This window comes from Peromyscus leucopus, chromosome 10 (assembly GCF_004664715.2).
Source record: "Peromyscus leucopus breed LL Stock chromosome 10, UCI_PerLeu_2.1, whole genome shotgun sequence".
NCBI classification, from domain to species: Eukaryota; Metazoa; Chordata; class Mammalia; order Rodentia; family Cricetidae; genus Peromyscus; species Peromyscus leucopus.
Window position 1 is genome coordinate 55,063,015 of NC_051071.1, and position 25,352 is coordinate 55,088,366.

At 40.5% G+C, this 25,352-nt stretch overlaps 1 protein-coding gene across 7 annotated transcripts in view; it reads right to left on the reverse strand.

Annotated features, from left to right (window-relative positions):
• The window catches only part of Atp8a1 (ATPase phospholipid transporting 8A1), a 228,809-nt gene that overhangs the window by 155,303 nt on the left and 48,154 nt on the right, over positions 1-25,352 (reverse strand). For 3 of the 7 annotated variants that reach the window (XM_028882277.2, XM_028882275.2, XM_028882278.2), the window contains exons 6-9: positions 15,471-15,511; positions 7,596-7,669; positions 4,695-4,764; positions 3,299-3,426 (exon numbers count right to left, since the gene is read on the reverse strand). In XM_028882277.2, the coding sequence (XP_028738110.1) occupies positions 3,299-3,426; positions 4,695-4,764; positions 7,596-7,669; positions 15,471-15,511 (313 nt within the window). The other 4 variants (XM_028882276.2, XM_028882279.2, XM_037209076.1 and 1 more) reach the window with 3 other exon arrangements.

The window sequence follows — 25,352 nt, forward strand, 5'->3', positions numbered from 1 at the left end:
CCTCCAGGGCACAAAACTATATTGAAACCACAGACCGCTCTTGTATATATGTCAACATCTGGAGTATTCTTCGGGATTAGGGTGGGGGTGGGGCTCCGAGGCTAAAGCAGTTTCCACAAGGTACTTGAGAAGTTACTGGATTGTGCCCTAGGGCACGTATGTATCCGCTGCTCTTCACCAAACTGATGGCGCTCAGTACCACATCTGAGGCACATTTATTGCTTTCCACTGTCTCCCACCCTGCCGGCTCCTTTTGGAGTATCCGCCTCATTCATTCATTTTGACCTTTCTGACAAAATTAAGCATATTCTAAAACTCCAGTTCCTTAAATCTTGGCACCCTCATATGAAGTTTTCTTCATGGCATGGATTTGCTTGGCACCAATTTAATGAAAAGTTGGTAAGGAATGGAAGCTGGCCAGTTAAAAATGTCAGACTTAAGAAATGATACTTGTACAAATGGCCAAATCTATCATTAGCCTATAACCATATGTTCAAGGAAAAGATTACTTGGAAAATTTTAGAATTAACAATTACCTCAAAGATCATGAGAAAGTTTTGGTGGATTAGATGAGGGCGTCAGTTCAGGGTATACGTCACATGTCATTTACTTAGTTCCTTATTTAATTCTTTTATCATTCATATTCCAGTAGTGAGGACATTGACAACATTCCCCTGGCTGGTTGAACCAGTACATCTAGCTGATGCTTACCTGGCCACCACACCCATCTGGTAGACAAGGTTTATTGTGTAAAGGAGGTAGGGCAGGAAGGGAGGAGATGACCACAGGAAAGAGAAGTGGGACAGACAATGCTCCACCCTTCTCCCCGGCTTCTGCCTCAATTCTATGGCTTGCATTGCAATACAACTTGATAAAGAAGCCTACGCTAGCCGGGTGGTGGCAGCGCACGCCTTTAATCCCGGCACTCAGGAGGCAGAGGCAAGGTGGATCTCTGTGAGCTTGAGGCCAGCCTGGTCTACAGAGTGAGTTCTAGGACAGGCACCAAAACTACACAGAGAAACCCTGTCTCAAAACAAACAAACAAACAAACAAAGAAGCCTATGCTTGCTACAGTCAATTCTTCTCCATGATGTCAGGCTTCAGCCCCATCAGGCTCAGCCTGTTCTAGTCAAGGGCTGTGATCTCCACTCAATAAACCCAAATGTTAATGTTCAGCTACATTGCAGTTGGTCATAAGTGACAGCTGACCCAACTTTGTCCCTCCTTCTCTTCTTGGAAGTTTCTTTGCTCTTTCCTGGGTTTTATTCCATGAACTTGGCCTCTAGTCCCTGCTGGTTTCTCAGCCTTCTAATGCTAGACAGTCTTTAGGTCTTTTAATTTTTCCGTCCATATTCTTTCAATTTCAATGATTTTTCCAGCCCCAATGAGTTTAAATATCTATGTGAAGTACTCATAAAGTTCAGACAAATATTCAGTGCTAAATAGACACCATAAACTTTTTAAGTCCAAAACTAAAGGGATAATGGTTCCCTTTCATAACTCACTCATGGATCGCAAGTGTTCTCAGAACACCTTATAATGGCCTACAAAGCCTTATATGATGTGGCCCATTATTATCCTTTGGCTCTCACCTCAATTTCTCTTCCTCCAATCACAGTGATTTGCACTATTTTTAATCTGTCCAGAATCTTCTACTTCTAGATATTCAAGTGACTAAGATCCTAGTCTCCTGATCACCAATGTTCAAATGTCACCTAAAGGAGGCTGACTTCAACCACTCTGAGAGATTTCCTCCTAAAGAAATTTCCTTATCTAAGAGTTTTCTTCACCTCACATAGGAAATACAGTCCTATGCTGTATTTCCCAAAGGCTTTATTACTTTTAAAAAAATTAATAAAGGATAAAATCTTAGTTATCCCTTTATTTCTGTTTGTCCTTCATCTACTTAAAGTAGATGAAGTAAGATGAAAGTAAGTTCACAAGATTCTGTGGTATGTGTTAGGGTCCCACCAATCGTTACATACTGAAATCCTATCTTTAATATTGTGGCACTTAGGATGCTGGTTTCCTGGGAAAGGGGTGGTTAAGTCTTGAAATTTCTGCACTCATGGGGCTGGGGGGATGGCCTAGTCAGTAAGTTGCCTACTGTGCAACCAAGAAGACCTAGCTGGATTCTCAGAACTCATTTAAAAAACAACAACTACCACCAAGTATTGGTGTGTGCTTATAATTCCAGAACAGCAACGGGGGGGGGGGGGGGGGGGGAACGGGACAGGGCCATCCCAAAGCTTCTCCCCAGCCAGCCAGCCAGCCACTTGGTGAGCTCACACCAGTGCAAGACCCTGTATCAGAAGACAAGGTGCCTGGCTCCTGAGGAACAATACCTGAAGTTGACCCATGGTCTCTATATACATGCTTTTTACACACATATGCAGCACACACACACACACACACACACACACACACACACACACACACACGAATTCTGGCTTGTGACTGGGACTGAAACCTTACAAAGGATGCCCAGAGGCCTCTACCATGCCAGGACACAGGGTGCAACACTTCCTTATTAGACACCAGATTTGGTGCCTTGATCTTCCAGATCTGTGAGCAGTGGATTTCTCGTAGATTTTTGAATTGAAGGTATTTTTGTTAGAGTGAATGAATGAATGAAAACACAAAGGCAAGGCTATCTGATTTGCTCATTGTGACTATGTGACATTTGTAAATGGTCTAGGCTATTGGGTACGCACTAAATTTTAGTTGAATGACTAAGAGAAGTGATAAAGAAGTGATAGGAAAGATGAGAATCAGGCAACAAATAACAGTGACTACAGATAATAGCATGGCCTAAAAAAAAGCATATAGAGTTAGACCAGAGAGTTATACAGAAGAAATTAAAAAAATAACTGGCTGTTTCGGTACAGTCTGAACTCCTCGAGGCATCCATAGGTCATAGGACCATGGTCATGGGCATTGGAAAGGAAAATTCATGGCAAGAATCTCAGTGAAAAAACAAACAAACAAACAAACAAAACACACACACACACACACACACACACACACACACACACACACACAGCCACAGCCACAGGTTATTCCAGAATATTCCAGAATCCTAGAATATCACTGAAAACATCTAATGGCTGGGTTGGCAGGAACATGGGAATGCCTTTGGTTGCATTACATAAGTAGAGTCAGAATTCAGCCTCCTTACAAAAAGATGAGTTGGAAAACAGACATGCTTAAAACAAAGGTTGCCAGTGAGTATTCACAGTTAGAGCCAAGGAAAATCATACGGAGTACAGGATGACACGGTGAAGGTGAGTTTACCTACCCATGTCCATCAAGCCTTATGTTGCCAACAAAATCGTAGAGATGTCGGTTTGGACTTTCACACTCAATTCTGCCAGAAATTCTCATTAGACTGTCAATGTCTTTGATATCCGATGTTGCTGGTAAGCCCTGTTGGAAGATTTCAAATAAACAGAGAGTATTTTAAGTAAGTATTGTGAGGGTGGGGCACCCTGCAAGGTCTTACAGACAAGGGATCTCACTATTTTGCAAATAATTCTCTTCCTTTACACAACGCCGCCAAACTCTAAGGTAGGGGTACCTTCCCTATCAATGTGAGCATGGACTTTCAGTGCAGAATAATATAACTTTTATGAAAGCTCTAAAGTACCCAGTGCGCCACTTACTTCTAAAAGTCAAGATCAACATTTGCTGCTGTCCAGTCTCTGAACCCCGAGTCTAATGAAGGGGATGAAACATCGGTACAGTCTGCATTCAAGGAGAGCACTTTTGTCTGTCCTTCCTTTTCCCTCCGCCCCTTACTCTCCCCCTCCTCGAGAGGGAGAACCTCCAAGCAGTTCTTCACTCAGCTGGAAAAGACAGGCACTGAGGCCGTCCATCTTCTTAGACATCTGAGTTTGGTTCCCCCACGACATCCAGTTCTACTGCAGTCCTAACACCCTACCACATTGCTATTACTCAGCGAGGGGCCAGTGGTATGTATTCTAATCCCTCCCCCCTTCAAACTTTAAAAACAAAACCTTACAGTTGTTTCGTGCAACGTTTCATAGCATGAAGGGCAAACACAGACATATAAAGTCACTCAAATCTCCAAGATAAATATGTTTCTGAAGTGCAATGAAAAACTGGGCTTTTCAGTATGGCAAACCTAATACTAACTGGGACTAAGAAAAACAAATTAATATGTCAAAGGACTTAGAACACTGTGTAGTGGCACTTACCTTTAATCCCAGCACTCACAGAGGCAGGTGGATCGCTGTGAGTTTGAGGCCAGCCTGGCCTCTATAGTGAGTGGAGGCCAATCAGGGCACACCTGTATATATTCTCATTCTCGTTCTCTCTCTCTCTCTCTCTCTCTCTCTCTCTCTCTCTCTCTCTCTCACACACACACACACACACACACACACACACACACCAAGCATTAAGAACTACTAAACTGCTACTGTTATTACCATTCAAGCATTGGCTATGATACAAAATGGTTAACATATTATAAATAATATTTCATGATTGGTCATATTTAACCAATACAGTAAATCTGGCTCCCACAACACTTCTACCAGTTTTTTGAGACATGTTTCACAATGGTTCAAACTGACAATAGTTGTAATTAGACAAAAATCACTTTCAGACAGCTAGAGGGTCTTAAACACATACGACAAAGCAGTGACTATGAGCTGACAGACAGCAGAACTCACTTGTCTGATTTTCAGGTTGGTCTCGCCATCTAAGTTGGATGTCTCGATGTAGCACATGGCCTGGGGCTCGCTGTGAGTCGTAATTGGAAAACACAAAGCTTCAGTTGGGGAAGGGAAGGAAGGTGCCAGCTGCCACTGACTTAAGAACTCACACTCACTAAAGCCAACAGTTCTAGACAACGCTATCGTCACCTGGCTCCTTGATGACTTTCATTCTAAGAGCAAGGCGGTGTTGAGGTAGAGCTTCTCATCATGCACGACACTCATGGATCAGCCTTCCAGCCAGGAGAACCCAAAAAGCCATTTCCCGACAACACTCAGGGATGGTCTTCATGATAACGTAATGAGGAGCCACAGTTTTTAAACGGCGTATCCATATAGACACATCACAGACTGTTTCTGAAGTGTAAACCAGGGTTGTGTCTAGATTTATCTCCAGCTCAGAATGTCCAATCAGGCTTCATGCTCACGGCCCACATGTAAATTGGTTATGCAAAATGGTTGATTAAAAACTTCCAGATTGTTCCTTCAACGAGCTTGTACTTACTACTTTAATCTTTTAGCTGTGATGACAAGATCACACAGACCACATACTTATTAAAAACGTAAAGCTACTTTTAAAGGATGTATTCTACAATGAAAGGGACATTATACTTTATATGTTTTGGCCTATTGAGAAAAAACTTGTTTGAGAGGGGTGTGTGTGTATGTGTGTGTGTGTGTGTGTGCATGTTCATGTGTGGCCAGGTACATAATATGTGTGGGAGAGCACGTACGTACACGTGTGAAGGTCAGAGGACAATCTCAGCTGCTACCAGTCCTCAGGTGCTATCCATGCATTTTTTTTTCTTTTCTATTTTTTTAATTAAGAAATTTGTCCATGCATTTTTGAGACAGGGTCTCTCACTGGCCTCAAACCTGCTGAGTAGACCGGGGTTAACTGGTCAGAGAGCTCAAGGGACCTGCCTGTGTCTATCTCCTAGGCAGTGAGTGGGCTGACAAGTGTGCCGTCACACCTGGGCTTTTTCATGCAGGTTCTCCCTCAGGGATTGAACTCAGGTCCTCACGCTTACAAGCAGGCACTTTACAGACTGGTCTGTCAACCCAGCCTGACTGAGACATTTGAAGCAGAAAGATAATTAAAGCTAAAGTCAGTCCACCTGGCTACAATGCTCCACGTCCCGAAGCTGCCACATCTGAGTGTTGTAAGTGAATTCTGTATGTGGTGACCTGGGGACCGTGTTCTCCACTTATATAGAGACTCTTACTTTTTGTAAGAGGCTGCTACAGATTGTAAATTTAATCCTCAACTCTACAGAAAGACATTCTGAACATAACCCAAAGAGTATTCTTAAGTTAGACCAAGCTCATTAACACTTGGCTCCATAATAAGCCTAGTTTGCCATCTGATAAATAACTATTAATATAGAAGAAACTTATAAGTCACAATGATTGGAATTTTTTAATCAACTTCCAATTTGTACATGTGTAAAACCAACTGCCCTAAGTGCTAGAAATGGGCATTTAGCTTAATTTTGTCACCCTGAAGTTAAGAAAAGTGACTTAAAGACATAAACATCAATCAGATTTCATAGATTCATTTTGAAGTAACTTTGCACATTCTCTAGTTTTTCGCTGTGAGCTTTCTTTCATATTGGCTGCTATTTCCCAAGCAGAGAAATCTTTCCATACTTAGATTTCCACTATCAATTATTCCAAAAAAATATTTTTAACTCATGGTCACGATAGTTATTCTCACTCTGGCAACTGCGCAGCTTTCTAACTTCCTCACATTCATTTGAAACATAAATGGTTTCTAAAACCATAAAACACATTTCTCTGCTAACAACAACAACAAAATGGTGACCAAACACTGAGTGAGACCGTCGATTCTTCTTCTAGGCAGTAAAACATACCCAAATGTTACTAATAAATATACTTATCCAAAGCCAGTCTCATATGAAAATGAGCATAACATTCTAATTCTAATACCGCCCTCCATACGCAACAGCGTGTGTAGAGCTTTAAATGACTAAGAAACTAGGAAGTTTGAATGGAAGCCAACAAATACACCCCAATTTGGAGCACTCTTCATGCTGATTTGAGACCGTTATGACTGCAGTAGCTCTAACAGGGCTGTGAAGAAGCAGAAGAGTTGGGGACTCATGCTCGTTCATAAACACGTCAGCAAGTCATGATAACATCCAAGACACAAACTACAGTCAGAGGCAAAGCAAGCTTTTGGATTAGTAAGTGAAACAATGAAACAAGATGCACACCACTGGACAGACACCAGGGGAGGACAGCGGACATGGACCACAGCAATCTGCACTGGTTCACAAGTTACAGGCGGCAGAGAGACTGATCCCAAAGCATGCAGCACAAAAATGTACGACATCCAGCCTTGTGCAGGGGTCCTCTCTAAACCCTATACAAGCCCAAATTTTAGTCGCAGTCACTGTAGAAATTCCACAGAACTTGTAGAAAATTTTAAAAATATGCAAATAGGAAAACATGCTTAAAATGTAATCAGTTTTCAATGATCGTTTCATGAAAAGGTTAACACTGTTCAAAACAATATGCTGGAGAGTTAGTAACTACAGCCTTAAAGTTGAGGCATGTTGTTTAAACATGTGACTAGTGCATAGGAATTAAAAAAAAAATCTCTTGGACTCCGATGGTTAATAAGAGGAGTTCAATCTGCCCAGTGGAGGGACAAATAGCATCCAGCACTGTATTCACAAAGCGCCTTTAAAATATCTCTGATGCACGCCATCTAGGAATGTCCGCGCCTACGCTTTCATGGCGGAGATCCAGCTGAACCGCATTTGGGCGCCATTGCTCTTTGGTTTAAGGTGAGGACCCACATGCACACACCCTGTACCACTCTGCGGTTCTGACCTTGAGGACAGACTGATGAGATCTGCTGGGAGGTGTTCCCCATTGGTCACTCTCACTATTTCCCCCACCGCCACCTACGTGTCCCAGTTTAAAATAATTAAAATGGGGGGGGGGGAGAAAAGAAACAAATAACAGAGAAAATAAAAACCAAACAAATGGACAAAAGAGACAGAAGGTTTGAAATTATTATAGAAAGGAATTCATGTTAATAAAAATGTCTAATGCCGATTTTTTCAAAACTTATTTTGATCAGGCCTGAAGGGAAATGAAAATATTTAATATCCAAAGGACACTTATTTGATTTTTTTTCAGCCCAATTTTCAATTTCTAACGTGAAAAGTTAATATTTTAGAGCTTACATATAAGTATTTCTTATCAAATTAAATAAAAAAATTTTGTAGTTATTTTAATCTTACAGATTTCCTTTTTTTAAAACAAAAACTCAATTTGCTGTCAACTCTATGTTTACTGTTATCAAATAAGCAAGGAAATAATTTTAAGATTGTGTGTTAGCTATTTGAAAAATAAGTACACTACATTAAGGCCCTTCTCTCACCCACCACAAAAGTAACTCTGTTATAATTCCAAAATGTTTCCAAGATTGACTGCATCCCTATCATATTAACTTTAATGGAAAGCTGCACAGATGTCTGTCTTGGGCAGTTAGGGGGCATGACTGCAACATTTGGAGTTACTTAATAATTAATAAAGTATAACGAACACATTGTGTTTTAGAGAGTATAGAAGGGTAAGCCCTTGTATCCTGAGAGAAGTCTTCAGGGAAGGTATGAAAAAGCCATACCAAGAATCTGCCTGGCCTTGAATTAAAGCCTTAGTTGCTCTAGTTTCTGTGGCTACATGGTAAAATTTCAGTCTTCTCATTCAGATTGAAAGTCAATGAAACACAGAACTTTCAGTGACGTTCTTACTTTAATCTCAAGCTGCCTCAAGCTTACCTGTGAACTTGCTCTCACATAGCCAAGTCAAGCCAATATGTAAATAGTTCTATTTTAGAAACGCTCCCTGACAAAGTTATGAACAAAAGTAACCAAGAACAGAAAGTCTGACTTAAAAACAGTCATTTATCCTTCACAAAGATGTCAGTTATAAAACAGAGAAATAAAAATCCCCCGAGTTACTTCAAATCCCTGAATACCTGTTACTATAAATAGTCAAGGAACTACTAGTTTCCTGATTATGATTCACTAACTTGTCAAAAATTCAATCATTTCAAACCATGACCTGATTAAATAGATTTTGAAAAAAGGACACTGTCCATATTTTTATGTGGATTTTACAAATCAAACTGTCCAAGGAAATGATGATAAACAACCTCAAGAATATTAAAAAACACATTTCTTCTTAATTTATTTTAGGACTAGTTTTAAGGTTTTAAATCCTAAATTTACACAAGGACTAGTGTGATAGTTTTTAATCCTAAAGCCATATGTTCTGAATACTGATTCACAACTATCTTAAATGTGAATGCAATAAAAATGATCTAAATTCAGCAACAGAAAAGACGGAAAGAAAAGAACAGAGTACTCATTTGGGGTTGGATAACCATATCATTTAGAAAGGTATAATAACAAAAAGAAATCACTCATCCATTTTCTTGTACCCTTTCACCATAAGGAATAGGGAAGTTAGCAAGAGATGATTATTGCACCATAAAGGACTTTATGAATGAGGACTGAAAGAGAAAATTCACAGAGCCCACTCCATGGATGGCATAAGGCAAATGATAGGAAATTTTAGATAGAGTTAGTGGTTCACACACACCACAAGGATCTGGATGTAGCCAGAGGAAGCAGAGACCCTCAAGTTTGGGCTATGTAGTACCCGATACTTCTATATGGCAAACAGGAAGCCGATCAGTTTTTTAAATGCTTAATTAAAAATCATGAGAGGTTTAAAATTCTTCGTTTATTCTGTATTTCCTTGGAGAAATCACAAGGTCAATGCAGGGTAGAGAAACCATCCTCTACACTGTTTGAGCATCAGTAGGTGTCTCTACCTTGATGAGAGAAGGACAGTGTCAGCAGGTATATACTCTTTGCCTTTTATTATAACTATATCTCCAACATTTACCTGAAAGAAAACTGGGAATTGGTTAATTATCTGCATGGAAAGATGGTAAAAAAAATATATATATATATACAACCCATTGTACTAATGCACAGAATTAAAAAAAAACATTCTAACAGTCACAATGGCATAAAATTATTAAGGGGTAAATGTATATTTGTTTTTAATCTGTCATTTATCTTTATAAAACTTATTGAACAATTATACCTACTTGGTTGACATCACAACTTCTTAAATGTTCTCTCTTTGACACAAAAATAAGAAGGAGGAACCCACTAGCTGAAACCTCTGCCCTACTTAAGGACATTTCAGTACAAGTGAAGAACTGATCATATCTGTGATGATTCATCTTCACAATGACCTTTACGCAAAAAGCAGTCACTTTAATTTATAATTTGGAGTGGAAGAAAACATCTAAGATCCTAAGTTTCTGAGTCACAAGTTGAGGATGAGTGAAAAAGCTGAGACTCAAATCCACACCTACCTATCACCTCGTCCAATATTTGAATAACTGTAATGAGACTATCATCATAATTCAAATAAAATAAAGAGCAAAGTTGATTATACATTCACCCTCCCTGAGTATGGTCTGAAGATGAATTAAAGTTCTGTTGTGGCCAGAAACTATTAGAAGTAATCTGTCAGTGTTCTTACTGCCTTTGGCAAATAGCTTTGGGCAAACAGTGCCTCTCCCACCCAGCAACACCTGGCTCTGCTCCCTTGGGGGGAATCATTATAGGAAATTACTACAGATGGGGTCAGTATGCTCTATTTGATCTCTTGGGAGAAACAGGTGAGGGAAAGCTGGAGAGGGGCATCTTATAATCTACAGTATGAACACTAGTTGCTCAAGTAAGAAAGTGCTGGACGGTATGACCTTAAAAAAAAAAAAATCACTTTATTTGAAACTTGCCATGAGGACTATCTAAAAGTGTCAAATAACAAGGATGCTGGAATCGAACACCCATTACCTCAAAAGAGGGTAAAAATACAAAAAAAGAAAGAAAGAAAGAAAGAAAGAAAGAAAGAAAGAAAGAAAGAAAAAACAACTATAAAACTAGTAAGCATAAATATATGCTATCCCTTAAAAATGTGCAGTGCCAGTTAACTGAGAAGCAAGGACAAGAAGATCATGATCAACAAATGCTCGGCAATTGAGGCACTTAGAGGAGATGCCACCCCGAATGCCATTTAATCACTTATAAATCACCCCCCATGTGCTAATGTTTTTTTTTTTCCTCCAGCTAAACTACACACTTCATAAAACCAGGGCTGCATTACCTCCATGAGTGTCAGGTTGAAGCATCTGACTTAGGAAAATTCCTAAGTGGCCACAGTGCTTTCCAACGTCTTTATTCATTGCAAGACAACAGAAGGGCTCGGGGCTATTAAACAGAAAATATGACACTCTGCACTGAGGTGACTCTAGCAGCCTGGGAAAGCCAAGCGCTTACTCAGTGCTCCAGGAGTTCTCAAGATGTGAGAAAAACAGGGAGCTTCCTTACTTGCCGATGTTTAAGAGCAGTTTCTCAAAGATACTCTAGCAGTTTTCTCTCCATCTGGTTCTGGCTTCTTACCATGGCATTCTCCTTTCCAGTATAAGAGAATCAGAAAGGAGGGGAGGTTGTGGTGGAGGACATTCTCTGACCACGGATCCAACTGGAGGACATGAAGGAAATCTTTAGGGCTCTCGATCCATCACCTTGAACCTCCTCAAGCCACCGACATGAGCAATTATGATCAAGGATTATGAAAAGGGGGTTAAAAATGATCAAACTATAAAGGACTTATTTAAAAATCAAGCCGGGTGGCGTTGGCACACGCCTTTAATCCCAGCACTCGGGAGGCAGAGGCAGGCGGATCTCTGTGTGTTCGAGGCCAGCCTGGTCTTACAGAGTGAGCTCCAGGACAGGCACCAAAACTACAGAGAGAAACTCTGTCTAGAAAAAAAACAAAAAAACAAAAAAACAAAAAAAATCAAACTATTTCTAATTCTTGGTAACAATATATGTGTATTTTTTAGTCAAGAATTTTAAAAATGGTTTTCATCCAGAGAAGTCTATCTTATGGTGGGAACTTATGTATTAAACAGTTTTGCAGAGTGACTTTCAAATATGCACCCAGCTCACTGTGGTATGCTTCCCAACAAACCAATTATGTGTTGGTTTCAAGATCATTCACCTAAATTCTCTACCAGCACCTGTCTCAAAAAACGTGAGCAGTTCACCTCTGCATGCAAAGTAAAAAACTGGCCTTTGTGTTGTGGTAAGAGCTATGAGGCCAGATGCTTATGTTTCAAGAGATACAGGTTTGTATGGAGGGGGGGGGGCTTTCTTTTCAAATGAGATTCCTAAAACTTCACCTTTGCAACAGAGAAACCTCTTCATGGCAATCTAGAGGGCTCGGCCGTTAACCCCCGAGAGCTGTTGGTGGTCTGTGATGAGTAGATATAGGGTGACAAATCTATAGGTCCTCTCGGGAACAATAAAAGCATCCACATGCTTAGAAATAGCATTGAAAGTATCCAAAGCAAAGTCCATTTGCATGAGGGTTTCTCATATTACGCTGGCAGGTGGATGACATTATTGGTTTAGTATACTAAGTTTATTTTTCATTGTGTATCACATGAACCAAGAACAAGACCTGAACAAGCAACATGGCCAAGCCAACAAGGAAGTCTGCTTTTGTGTCTGCCATCTGCTCAGTCCACCATTTTTAACATGGCTGCAAGTGCAGCATACGCAGGCCTATTCTTTTAACCTGTGATAATAACTGCTGATATAGGAGCCGCTACATGTTCTGTTACGAGCTATGAGCTCACTCACTGCTTGGCATATACATTTAATAAATATTTATTGGATGGGTGTATAAAATTTTCTGTGTCATCAAAGCATATAAAATTAAAGCTTTACTTATCATGAAATATGGGTGCAGGACGTTGTGACGTACTTGTCTTTTTGCTATTGGATGTGTATTAAATATTATGAAAACATTTTTGCATATGTAAACTCCCTCCCACTTCATATAGAGAGGAACTATCTCTAAGTGATCAGAATCTCTTCTACATGGTTTTCATCGTGAACAGTCAAACTACTACTCTACAATGACATATTACGGCAATATAAAATGACAATTCTGGAACATGTTTCTCATGGATGAAACATCAACATTTTTTGTTTACAACTTTTGTTGGTTGGCCATCATACCAAGTCTAGTTATTATTTCTTCTTGCTTATTACAGACTTTGATTTTTTGCTTAAAGAAGAATGATGTGAATCTTTTGTTCTGGTTGGTGCCAGTATTTAATATGTTCCTCAGTTATCTGTGACATCTTTTCTTATGTATAGGTTTAAAATTAATACAATCATAATCAGGAGATACTGATCTTTCCCAAATAATTATTAAAAATCTTTGTCCTATTAGTGTATATTTCAAAACAACATTTTAACATTGAATTCTTTTAGTCAAATGGAATTTAAGTTTTCCACAAATCGTGATTTAGATGTAATCTAAATATTCAAGTATTATTTCTTGTCAATCTGCAATTTTGCCTCACTTACCAAATATCAAAAATGCCTCATTTTGGGACACTATATTTTTTTCTATTTTATTTGTTAATATCTATTTTTGAAACAGACTTTTAAGACAAATGATAGTTTCTTTAAGATTATGTTACATTAATAATTTGAAATAAGTGACCTCTCATTTTTAATTTTGAAAGAACATTTATTTGTGCATTTATCTGAATCTTTTTCGGGGGGGGGGGGAGTGAGAAAGACAGCAGCTTTTCTTTAGATGTTAAAGGGTCACATAGGCGAGGCTAGTGTGACAGCACACGCCTGTGGTCCCAGGGCTCAAGAAGCCGAGTTGGGAAGATGTTTCCAGTTTGAGGTCATTGCTTTCTTTCTACAGGTCACATAGATTTGGTTTGTAAGTATCCCACATATCAGTAGGAATGAGATCTCCTTTTCCTGTTTCCTAACGATACTGCAAACATGAAAATATTGTTAGTTTTGTATGTTAACCTTGAATTCATCACTGAACCAACTCTGGGAATGTAATTCTCTAGTTATAACTACTAAATTACTTCATCTCTTTTTAGCTGGGTGGCTTTTTGGCAACATTCTAAATTCTATCTTTTCATATCATACTATGGAATATGCACGTTAAGTTTGGCCCTGATCTCAAGAATGACGAACAATGTTATCATTATGGGTAATCACAGCCAGTGATTTATTGTCTTTGTCTATTAAAAATTTAAAAATGAGCCAGGTGGTGGTGGTGCATGCTTTTAATCCCAGCACTTAAGAGGCTGAGGCAGGCGGTTCTCTTTGAGTTCGAGGGCAGCCTGGTCTATAGAGCAAGTTCCAGGGCAGACTCCAAAGATACAGAGAAACCCTATCTTAAAAGAAAATAAAATAAAAACAAAGTTACAACAATCCATGTAGACTAACATAACCTCAAAATAATGGTTGTCGTTGGGGAAATTTGAAGGTTAATTTTATAATGGAGCAGAAGAGAGTCATTGCCTGACTGTATTCCCTAAGCAAAAAAGTCTAGGCAAGAAGAAAAAACTTGATACAGTAACTTTCAAAAAACGAGCCTTTCTGTTAACTATACTGACAACTCTATTAATATAATACACCCAGATTCAATCCATTGTATCTGATTATATCCCATCTGTCTTCTCTATAAAATGTCTAAACCCACAACTACCAGATGAGCCCATAAAAGCAAGTTTTTAGCTGTTTGGTTTTCTACTTCATTCTTCTGAAACAGAGCTGATTGCCAAAAGAATACAACACCTTGAAGGTGTTTTCCTCCTTGTTACTTTGGTGTCAAAGACCAGAAAGCAGAGAGATGTGAGTTTCCATGTCTCTGGAAGAGGAGATGTCAATTCCTCGTCTAGCCACTGATTTAAAAAAAAAAAAAATGGAATTAGTTTCTCATTGAGAAGAGACAGAAGGTGACCACGGATGTCATAAGGGAGAATCGAGTGTGTGGACTTTAATGGAGTGTGAAGGAATCGGCAGCAGGCAACGCTTCGTTGTCCCTGTAAGATACTGTCCTGTGAGATACGTGTCCAGTGTCTGCTGCAGTGGCCTCCAAAAAGCCATCTAATGAGCCACCACGGCTATCCCTGTGGATGACCAGGGTTCCCAAGTTCTGGAACTAAATGAGCACTGGCAGTCATCATTGCTTACCTTTTACAAATAAGGCCTAACAAGAGTGGACACCCGGGTCACATTGGCCAAACTATGACTCCACTCACTAAACGCCGTGGCGGACATTGGTCCAGCTAGCAAATCTACCTCTGAAGCACGGAACCGGCTCCTGCTTCTTTAGAAAATGACGTTTAGTTTGAATGACCACTTTTCTTAAAATAGTACTCGTACATGAATGGGTTGATTTCACTCTGTAAATTTGAACTAAAACATGCAAATGTGAAATATCAGAACTCGATTTTTTTTAAAACTTGGACAGTAGATGATTAAAACGAAATTTACAAAACCAAGTAAATAAAATCTACGAAAAGAGCACTCAAAATATACCATAAAACAAAAATGTTCTAGACAGTACTTTCCAAAAGAATAGCCTCTTTGGAAGAGTACAGAAATGCTCAGTGCATGTAGCTAAGTGGAGACTTCACAAATTTTTATATTAATTACTAAACAGCTTCTATATTAGTGGAGTTGTTGACATTTGCCTATAATACATACAAAAATTATGTCTATAAAGTACACTTCTATGCATTTCTTCTGGAACAAAATAAAAATGAATGCATACCTTTTCCCAGTGAACAATTTCCCAAGCACCATTTCTCAAAACTGCAAAGAGAAAAGATGGCAATTTAAAGAACATTTTTTTTTACGATCAATCATAAGCCTCTATCTAATGAAATGATTATTTTAAAGGGATAACTTCGGATGCAATGACTGGCAGCAACATCACATCTTTAAAAACTAGGTGTGGCAGCAAGGATAAAACAAGGAGATAAAACCTTCCAATTTCTATTTCAGCCCCCATAGTGATCTGCCTCTGACTCAAGGCAGCTTTATTGGAGTGGCCATATGCCTCCTCCAAGACACAGGGGAACCTCATGGTTAAGTAGGGGTAGAGTTGGGGGGAAAAAAACACAAAAAAAATTATAGAAAAGGAAAAGCCGACATCCAATTCCTAATGACAACCGTTACCCTCAGGTTGTGCTGATCTACATGGGTAACTATTGTAACAATCAATTTTTAAACTGGAATAGACAAAGATGATAAAGCAGAGACATCACAGATTTCTAATGAGTAAGGCTTTAATACAAAGAAGCAACAGAAAAAAAAAAACCCCTGTATTATTAGGTCCTCAATAATGCAAAAACCTTTTATGTTCGGCTTACTAGAAAAAGTGGAAAAAGCTATTCTGAAATGATGGGAGAAGAGTGAGCATTTTACAGTGGACTTTACTGCTTCAATGCACAGTATGGTTACTCAGCATCTCTAACCCTAACCTACTCTAAGGGTGTGATATGCACACCGAACACTGAAAACAGTACACAGCAATAATGTGAGGCACGTAACCGTACACCAAGGAAGAAAAAAAAAATCAAGGTCCATTGATAAATGACACAGACATTAAACCCTTGAGGGCAAAGCCAAGGTTTGCTTTAATCAGAAATAGCAGAGCACATACACAATGCGAAATTACGAAGTAAGCGATTTATAGTGAAAAATATACGCCATTCAGTGTTTTTTGAAGTTAGAAAGGACAGAGTTGGAACCCTCTAGAAAAAGTGATGAAAACAAGCCCAAAGCATTAAATAGCAAACTTAACATCAATTCCACATCATGCTTTGAAACCAGTATTGTAATATACATTATTTTAATCTAGATATATTTCTTATATTTCCAAATTCTCTTGAAGTTGGGCTCATATCACACTTCGTTCCTTATTTCTAATGTCCTGAACCACTTCGGTCATGTGAGACAATCAGATGCTGACAGAAAAAGAATAAACACCTTGTAAGACATTTGGTGAGGTAACAACTTTATTAAATTGTAAAGCATGTCTGATATACTAGCCTTGTAACTATATGCAAGTTAAACTTCTTCTTTTTATACTACTTAAACAGATAGGGGTCAGCGATCTGAACCACACACACTCAGCATTATATCTAGTCTCTGAAACTCTAAGGCTAGCAGAGCACACCCAAACTCATCCCACAAGGAAGGTTGCTCCTTGCCAGTGTTCACGCAGTCCCAGGTATGGTGGTATTTTATTTGTACTGAAATGTGATTTTAATTGTGTGTTAATAAATAAAGTTGCCTGGGGTTCAGAGCTATTAGAGCCATAGAAAGAGCGTGGCAGTGGCGGCACACGCCTTTAATCCCAGCACTTGGTAGACAGAGCTAGGTAGATCTCTGTGTGTTCAAGGATACGGCCAGCATTGGAGACATACGCCTTTAAGACCTGGAGGGCTGTACTTACAGGCAGTGACGAGGCAGTCACGTGTTTGGGTTTACAACCAATGAGAAGGCAGAACAGAAAGACTATTTAAAGACAAACACACAGGAAGTAGGTCTCTTTGGAGAGGTAGGACCACCGCAGGAGGAAGGGTAAGGTTTTAGCTCTGAGCTCTGACCTCTTGGCTTTCTTCTTTACATTGGTTCTGTGTTTCTTATTTAATAAGACGGTTGGTTACATCTACACCCAGGAGTCTAGCGGACAGAGCTTACAGTAAAAGCCTGGGCTTAGGCTGTGTCTGCCGATGTTCCCTAGTGTCTTCAGAATTCCTCAGAATGATTCGTCACCGTGAATCAAAATTAAAGGAGTGGGCATGCTGCCTGTTGCTCATAACCTAGCAGCTAAGATATAAACAAGTATCCACAGGAGAGATGGCCAAGTGCTGTCCACATGGACTCTAACTAGATTAACTGATACAATGGACAAAAATATTTAGTTGAAATTTGTACCCTTCAGGGCCCATTTCTTATTAAGCACATTTTTTTTTTTCCAAATCCAACATTTACCCCTCCTTTTTTGGGCATGTGTATGTGCATGAACGTGTGTGCATATATACATATTTGGGTGTGTGTGGGGGGTGCATGTGTGTGTGTGGTTCTAGGCATCCTAACTCGGGTCCTTGTCCCTGTACACCAAATGCTTCGCCCACTGAGACATCTCCCCAAGCCCCATTTTTGTTCTTTTGTTGTTGTTTGTTTTTAAGCCACTGTCTAATTCCTTCAAAAACAATGAAATCTGACATGAAAATAAAGGTGTCGGGCTGTACAGAATGAACATCCTGGGGATCAACTGAACAACACAGTAACTGGAGTTAACACATGCTACGCTTGAAAGGGGATGAGAGGATGGAACTCAATAATCCCACCAAAGAAAACCAAGTGAGGCATGGGCATGGTAATTACGCTGACACATTTACAGTCCTCTGTGGGTATTGTTTAGGAGCCCTCCTCCCACTAAGATACCCAAATCTGCAGATGCCAAAAGTCCTGCATAGAAAATGGCATAGTATTTACATATAACCCATGCACATCTCCCTAAATAATTTAAATACTTAGGTTATTTAGAGTACCCAATGTAATACAAATACTATGCAAACAATTATTATATTGTATTAAGCAGGATATGATGGCAGGAGAAATGTCTGCACTCATTCAATACGAACACAATTCCTTTTCCTTTAATATTTTTTTATCTGAGGTTTAAATCTGAAAATACAGAGCCTGCTGACATACATAGCAAAACGTAAAGTGTGATACCATAAACGTATGAAATTTTACGAAAAAGTCAGAGCAATGATTATAATATGTTATGTATTAAAGAGGAGAGGCTGAGAACATAAAGCATTTTAGCTTATCTGGAAGCCGTCTCTGAAGGTCAGGCAACTTCAGGTTGAATACCGCACTGTGACCATGTGGCCACCTCCTTGTTACGAAGGTTGGCAGTCTATCTATCACTACATTCATGGTTTCTTGCTGTCTCACACCCGGCCTGCTCCCCCCCCTCCCCCCAGTTACAGTATCTGCCTTGATCGTCCCTGTGAGATTCCCCTTACTCAGCTGAAGAACAACTTCAGAATGGACAGACTGTAAGTATTCCAGTCAGTGAGCTTTGAAAATTGTGAACACCTAGGTATCCACTACTAACAAGTCGGAGGACTCCAGAGTGGTCGCCTGTACTCTGCTGACACCATCCCTCGGGGCCCAGAAGCCAGGCCAGGCCAAAGTCGTGTGCCATAGGGAGGTCTTGTATTTCACATACACCCATCCCTCTGTATCCACAATTGAATTGAATTTGTATATTCAACTAATTGTGGATAAAAAAAATATTAAAAATAAACAAACAAACCTATGTTTGTATAGAACATGCACAGACATTTTTATCAGTATTTGCTAACCAAGGTAGATATAATTTTTTCATGGTATTTATATCGAATAAGGTATTGCTATAATTTTAATATAAAATATTCCCACAGGCTCATGTTTTGAACAGTTGATCCCAGCTGGGAATACTATATTAGAAGACGTCGGAAACATTAGGAGACAGAGTCTAACTGGAGGAAGTAGGTCACTGGGAATACGCCTTTGAAGGTTACACTGGGTGCGTAGTACCGCCCCCCCCCCCACTTCCTGTCTGCCACAAGGTACCTAGTTCTCCACCATGATACCCAGGTCCTTGGAGCCAAGTAACCATGGGTTGAACCCTCTAGAACCATCAGCTCACACGAGCCTTTTGAAAAAGTGCTATTTATATCATATAATTCATTACAGTGATGGAAAGTCACTAATAAACATATAAGTAATCCAGGAATGACTGAAGGTATCTGGAGGATTGATTATAGGTTGTATATAAATATTTAGCCATTTTGTATGAATGAGTTGAGCATCTGGGGAGCTTCCTGTCTTAGGAGAAGGATCCTGGAACTCTTCCCTAAGTGGGTAGTGAAGGGCAACTGTACTTTGCCTCTTAGTCTATGTATTTTTATATTCACTTTCTGTTCACATATCTGAGACTATGATTATAAGACTTTTCTTTCCTTCATTATGCTAACATAGCACTGTGATGGGCTGTGACGAATTCTATTCCACCATGCTATTTTCATGTCTTCACACCACCGCACACTATTGCAATTATTGCTACTTTATGAAATAATCTTTGATTTAGTTACTCTAGGTCATCTAACTTACCCTTTTGTGATGGTAATTTGGCTGTTTTAAGTCCTTTGTCTTTTACCAAAAAAAAAAAAAAAAAAAAAGATAAACGTAGAAAGTTCATAAAGAGTTTCCAGTTTTGTGTGTTCATTTTCTTTGCTATAAAGTTATGTTGGCCTTGAACTTGAAAGCCTCCTGATACAGCTTCCTAAGTGCTGAACTGGTAAGTGTTGGCCACCAGGGATGGCTGAATGGTCAATTAAGAAAAATGTATATGAATATTTTGCTTGCATGTTTGTTTAAGTGCCATATGCCTGCTCAGTGCACAGAGGCCAGAGGAAGGGATTGGATCCCCTGGAACTGAAGTCACAGTTGGTTGTAAGCCAACATGTGGGTGCTGGGAATTGAACCTGGGTCTTCTGGAAGAACAGCCAGTGTTCTTAACCATGGAACCATCTCTCCAGCCTGAATCATCAGTACTTAAAACATAACACACACATACACAAACACAACAAAACAGCAAAAACCCCTTCTTAAATTTGATTTGGAGCTCCAGTCTTTTAATTCATGGTTAAATGGTATCTATTCATTTACTTGTGTCTCCATTAATTTCCTCTTAGATATATTTTCCAGTTTTCTATAAATTGGCCTATCACAAGGTTTTCTGATATTTCATTTCTTTCTTTTTATAAATGATAATTTTATTTCATTGAAAATTAGTTACTGGTAGTATATACAAATGTACTAAGTTTTGGTACAATTACCTTTTTGTCTTGGAATTGTTACATTTTCTTATTAGCTTATGTATTACTTTTTTAAAATTATGATTAATGATACTTTCTGAGCCACTTAATTTTTTATATGAAGAATGTCATAGCATGCTTTTAGATAAACTTGTTACAATCACTGCATCATATCTCTTATTATGGACAAACATCCTAACAATAAAAATGTCCTATAGGGCTGGAGAGATGGCTTGCAGAAGACCCGAGTGTGGCTCTCAGCATCCATGTCATGCTGCTCACAACTGCTTCTAATTCCAGGTCCAGGGGATCCAGTGCCCTCTCCATGCACCACATGCACAAACATAACACATACACACACACACATACATATAAAATAAAAATAAGAAAATAAATCTTCTAAAATGTCTTGTTTTTATAATATATTTTAATTTTCTTCATCTCAAAAGGACTTGTGTGTATGAATGCATATGTGTATGTCATGTGCCAGTGTGTGCACTTGTATGTGTGTGTGGGTGCGTGTGCACTTGTGTGTGTGTGTGGGGTGCATGTGCACTTATGTGGGTGTGGGGGGGGTGCATGTGCACTTGTATGTGTGGGGGTATATACGTACTTGTATATGTGGCGTGCATGTGCACTTGAGTGTGTGTGGGTACATGTGCACTTGTGTGTGTGGGGGGTGCATGTGCACTTGTGTGTGTGTGGGTGGGTGCATGTGCACTTGTGTGTGGGGGGGTGCATGTGCACTTACTCGTATGTATATGGAGGCAAGAGGTTGATGTCAGGTTGCTGTGGGATGGTCTGCATGTCAAATCTGTTGCTCTGATTGGTCAATAAATAAAACACTGATTGGCCAGTGGCCAGGCAGGAGGAAGTATAGGCAGGACAAGGAGGAGAAGAATGCTGGGAAGAGGAAGGCTGAGTGAGAGAGAAACTGCCAGCCACCGCCATGACCAGCAGCATGTGAAGATGCCGGTAAGCCACCAGCCACGTGGCAAGGTATAGATTTATGGAAATGGATTAATTTAAGCTATAAGAACAGTTAGCAAGAAGCCTGCCACGGCCATAGAGTTTGTAAGCAATTTAAGTCTCTGTGTTTACTTGGTTGGGTCTGAGCGGCTGGGGGACTGGCGGGTGACAAAGATTTGTCCTGACTGTGGGCAAGGCAGGAAAAATCTAGCTACATCAGGTATTTCCCCCAATTGCTCCCCATCTTAACTTTTAGAGACAAGGTCTATCACCGAATCAGATGCTCTCTGAATGGATAGACTGCCTGGCCAGTGAACTCCAGGGATCTGCCTGTCTCGCCTGCCGCGTGCTAAGGTTATAGCCAGTCATTACTATACTGGTATTTTGTTCCTTCCAGTAGACCTGGGGATCTGAGTTCAAGTCCTCGTGCTTGGGGGACAGAAATTTACCAACAGAGCCCATCCCCCTCATCTCCATAAAAGACCTTTTATGACGCAGCCACCGTTGGCTTCCCATCTTCACTTCCTGCCATTCCCTTCACACCCTCCCTGTGCTCTCTGCGGCCAAAGCACCGTGCTCTTTCTTGGCTCCTTTGTGCAGGATTCTGTGTCTGGAGCGCTCCTCCAACCCCATCAAGTTAACCTACCTGTCTTTACCCCAGCTTTCACACAACCTTCTCAGGGAACCTCTGTGGATACTTGGTCCTTTATCACTATCCCAAGACTCCGTTTCCTTTAGAGGACGGATCCCAGTCTTACTTAGATATGTAGTTTGGGGAGGGGCTGTTTCTTCCCCAGAAGGTAAGAGCCATCAAAGTGGCAACCCCCTCTATTCTGCTCACTCTAGTATGTCCAGGGTTACAACACTGCCACATGAAAGTACCTGCAAAGTACTTGCTAGGTGGAATGCTGTGGTCACTGGTATTCCCTTGTCTTTGAGACCAGAAGAAGTCAGAACAGCAGTTACACAGATGTATTGATGGTGGAACCCCACTCCCTAGTAAATGTCATATTAAAAATAAGATGCACATACCATTTAATATACAGTTGTAGAAGAAACTACTTTAGCTGTTTCTCAAAAAGTTAAACACATAATTACCACTGGACCCTGAAATCCCACTCTTGGGTATGTAGCCCCGAGAGAAGAGAAAAGTTATTTCACATACAGTTTGTGTGTGGGAGTTCTCTGCAGCATTACTTATATTAACCCCAAAGTGGAAGTCACCTAGATGTACATCAACTGCTGTCCAGATGAGTACAACGTGGACTATCCATTTAATAGTGTGCTACATGTCACAGAAAGGAATGAATAGCTAAGATGATGTGGATGGACCCTGAAGACATGTCATGTGAAAGACAGCAGGTAAACAGGGCCAGAGACTGTATGATCACACTTATATAAAGTACTTAGAATAGACAAATCCATGGAGACAGAATGCAGATTAGCAGTTGCCAGGCTCAAAGAACAGGACAGCAGGGGCTGGGTTTCTTTAGGGAGTTCTGAAAATGTGGTGTGGTGGATGCACAATCTCCCTGGATCATCTGAGGCCCCAGGGTTGCCCACTTTAAGATGGGGACTATTTCGGCAGCTAAGTGATAACTGAATAAAAATAGCCACACAAATACGCAATGAGCTCTTTAGACATTTGCTTAAAATAGATTTCTCAGTTTTGTAAGTTGCTAAAAGGACTCCCGAGGCACGCAGTTGAAAGTGTTATGTAACAGGAGATGAGGTAACACACTCCGTCTTCTGACGTCAGCGCGGGGACCACCCCTCCAGTTCTGCCCCCTAAACCAGGGTGCTTGAATGGATGCCACTTGAGCAGATGTTTGCTACTTCACATGTGAAAATGGCCCCAGCCCACTCTTCTGGTTCCAGTCTGCGTAACAAGTGTCCAACAGGCTTCTAGCGAGGTCTTGCAGGTCAGCTTCCTGTCTCCTGCCCTGAGCCTGCTCACTTCCTTCCAACCTTTCTTTAACCACTGCTTTCGATCTTGCTGGGATCTCTGCCTCCACCCCATGGCAGCAATGCTACATTCTCTCCACACCAATGCTTCCTGTGGGTTTATATACTGAAGAAGAGGTAATTGGAAAATACGGTATAGACGACTGCAAAAATTTACATACCTACGAAAGCTTAAAATATGGTGCTAGCCAATGACATTTTATCCCCCACTCCCCTTTGTTTTTTTTAAAATTATTACATTAACTTTTATGTGTATGTACACCTGGGTCATGGCACTTGTGTGGAGATCAGGGGTCAACTTATGAGAGGTGGCTCTCTCATTCCACCATGCCGGCGGCCCGGTGTACTGAACTCGGTACTCGGGTTTGGTGGTAGGCACCTTACCCGCTGAATCATCCCCCACCTTTTATTTTGGAGACAGGGTCTCACTATACAACCTGGGCTGAGCTGAAACTTGCTATGTAGACCAGGCTGACCTTGAACTCAGATCTGCTGGCTTTGCTTCCAGACTTCTGGGATTAAATGCAGGTGCCACCACGCCCAGCATTGGTTGTTGTTGTTTTTAGAGACAGAATTTCATGTAGAGTAGGGCTAAACTTGAAGTTGTTACAAGCAGGGGCTGTAACTTAACTTAAACTTTTCATCCTTTTGCCTCTACCTCCGAAGTATTGGGATTGGTCACGAACCACCATGTCTGGCTATCAGTGACAGATTTCATCAATTAGAAATCAACTTGTAGCAAGGTGGACAGATTCACCAAGGAAAGGCCGGCAGTTTCTCCTCACCTCAGAACTATGATCATGTGCGCCTTCGAACCTGAAGACACACTTGCTTTCATAAAAAAAAAAATAAATAAAAAATATGTATTTCTCCACAACTAGATTTTTACACTTGATAAGGATATAAATAAAAACACAGGGCCAACTGACTTTTGACCAACACTGCATAGTATGGCCGTGTGACTGACAATAGTTTAGGTAGCGAAGCAGAGGGCCAATAAGATGGTTCAGTGGGTAAGGGACTGACCACACCTGAGTTCAATCCACACAGACCATGCTCACACAGGTGTCTAGTCGTGGGAGAGGATGTGCTGCTACACAAAAGGGGAGGCCAGGAAAGTACCCGGAGCCTCAGAGATGCCCAGGCACAGCTTCCTAGAGTCCCTGTGATTGCCGTAAAACATGGCTTTTGAACTTCCCTGGTAGATACAAAATTCTGGGTTCCAGGGAAGCCTGGGTAGAAGTTTCCATGGTAGACATTCACTAGCTGATCAAGTCAGACCACAACTGGTGAAATGAGGCGAGTTATCAGTCTATATACAGCCTTCAACTGATACATTAAAAAAAGAAAAATCCTATCTACTAATTTCACCTCGAAAACATAGGAATCCGTGCATACCTTTCCCTACGGAACAATTTCCCAAGCACCATTTCTCAAGCTGCTGTTGGGTACAGGGAATAGGAGGTTCCAATGGTAACTAGCACATGCCAATCATTAGTCCATCCTGCCATGATCTGGGTCAAGGCTCAGACTCACCGGACAGGTGCTCTGGAGACAATACACTATCACCACACAGTCGACAACTCCCCTGAAATGAAATTCCGGCTTCCTCTCTGTCTACATCACGGCCAGGCAACACTGAACTACACCTGCATGAGTGTATCTATCATGTCTGCACTGGTGTATCTAGATGTGTGCGCTGCTGACTCCCTGTGGCTAGTCTGTGTTTACTGTTTATCCGATACAGTCAGACTTCAGCCTCAGGCATCCAGGGCCGTTCACACTCACCAGCAACGAGTGAAGTTTCTCTGCACTGACCATGACCCTGAGAA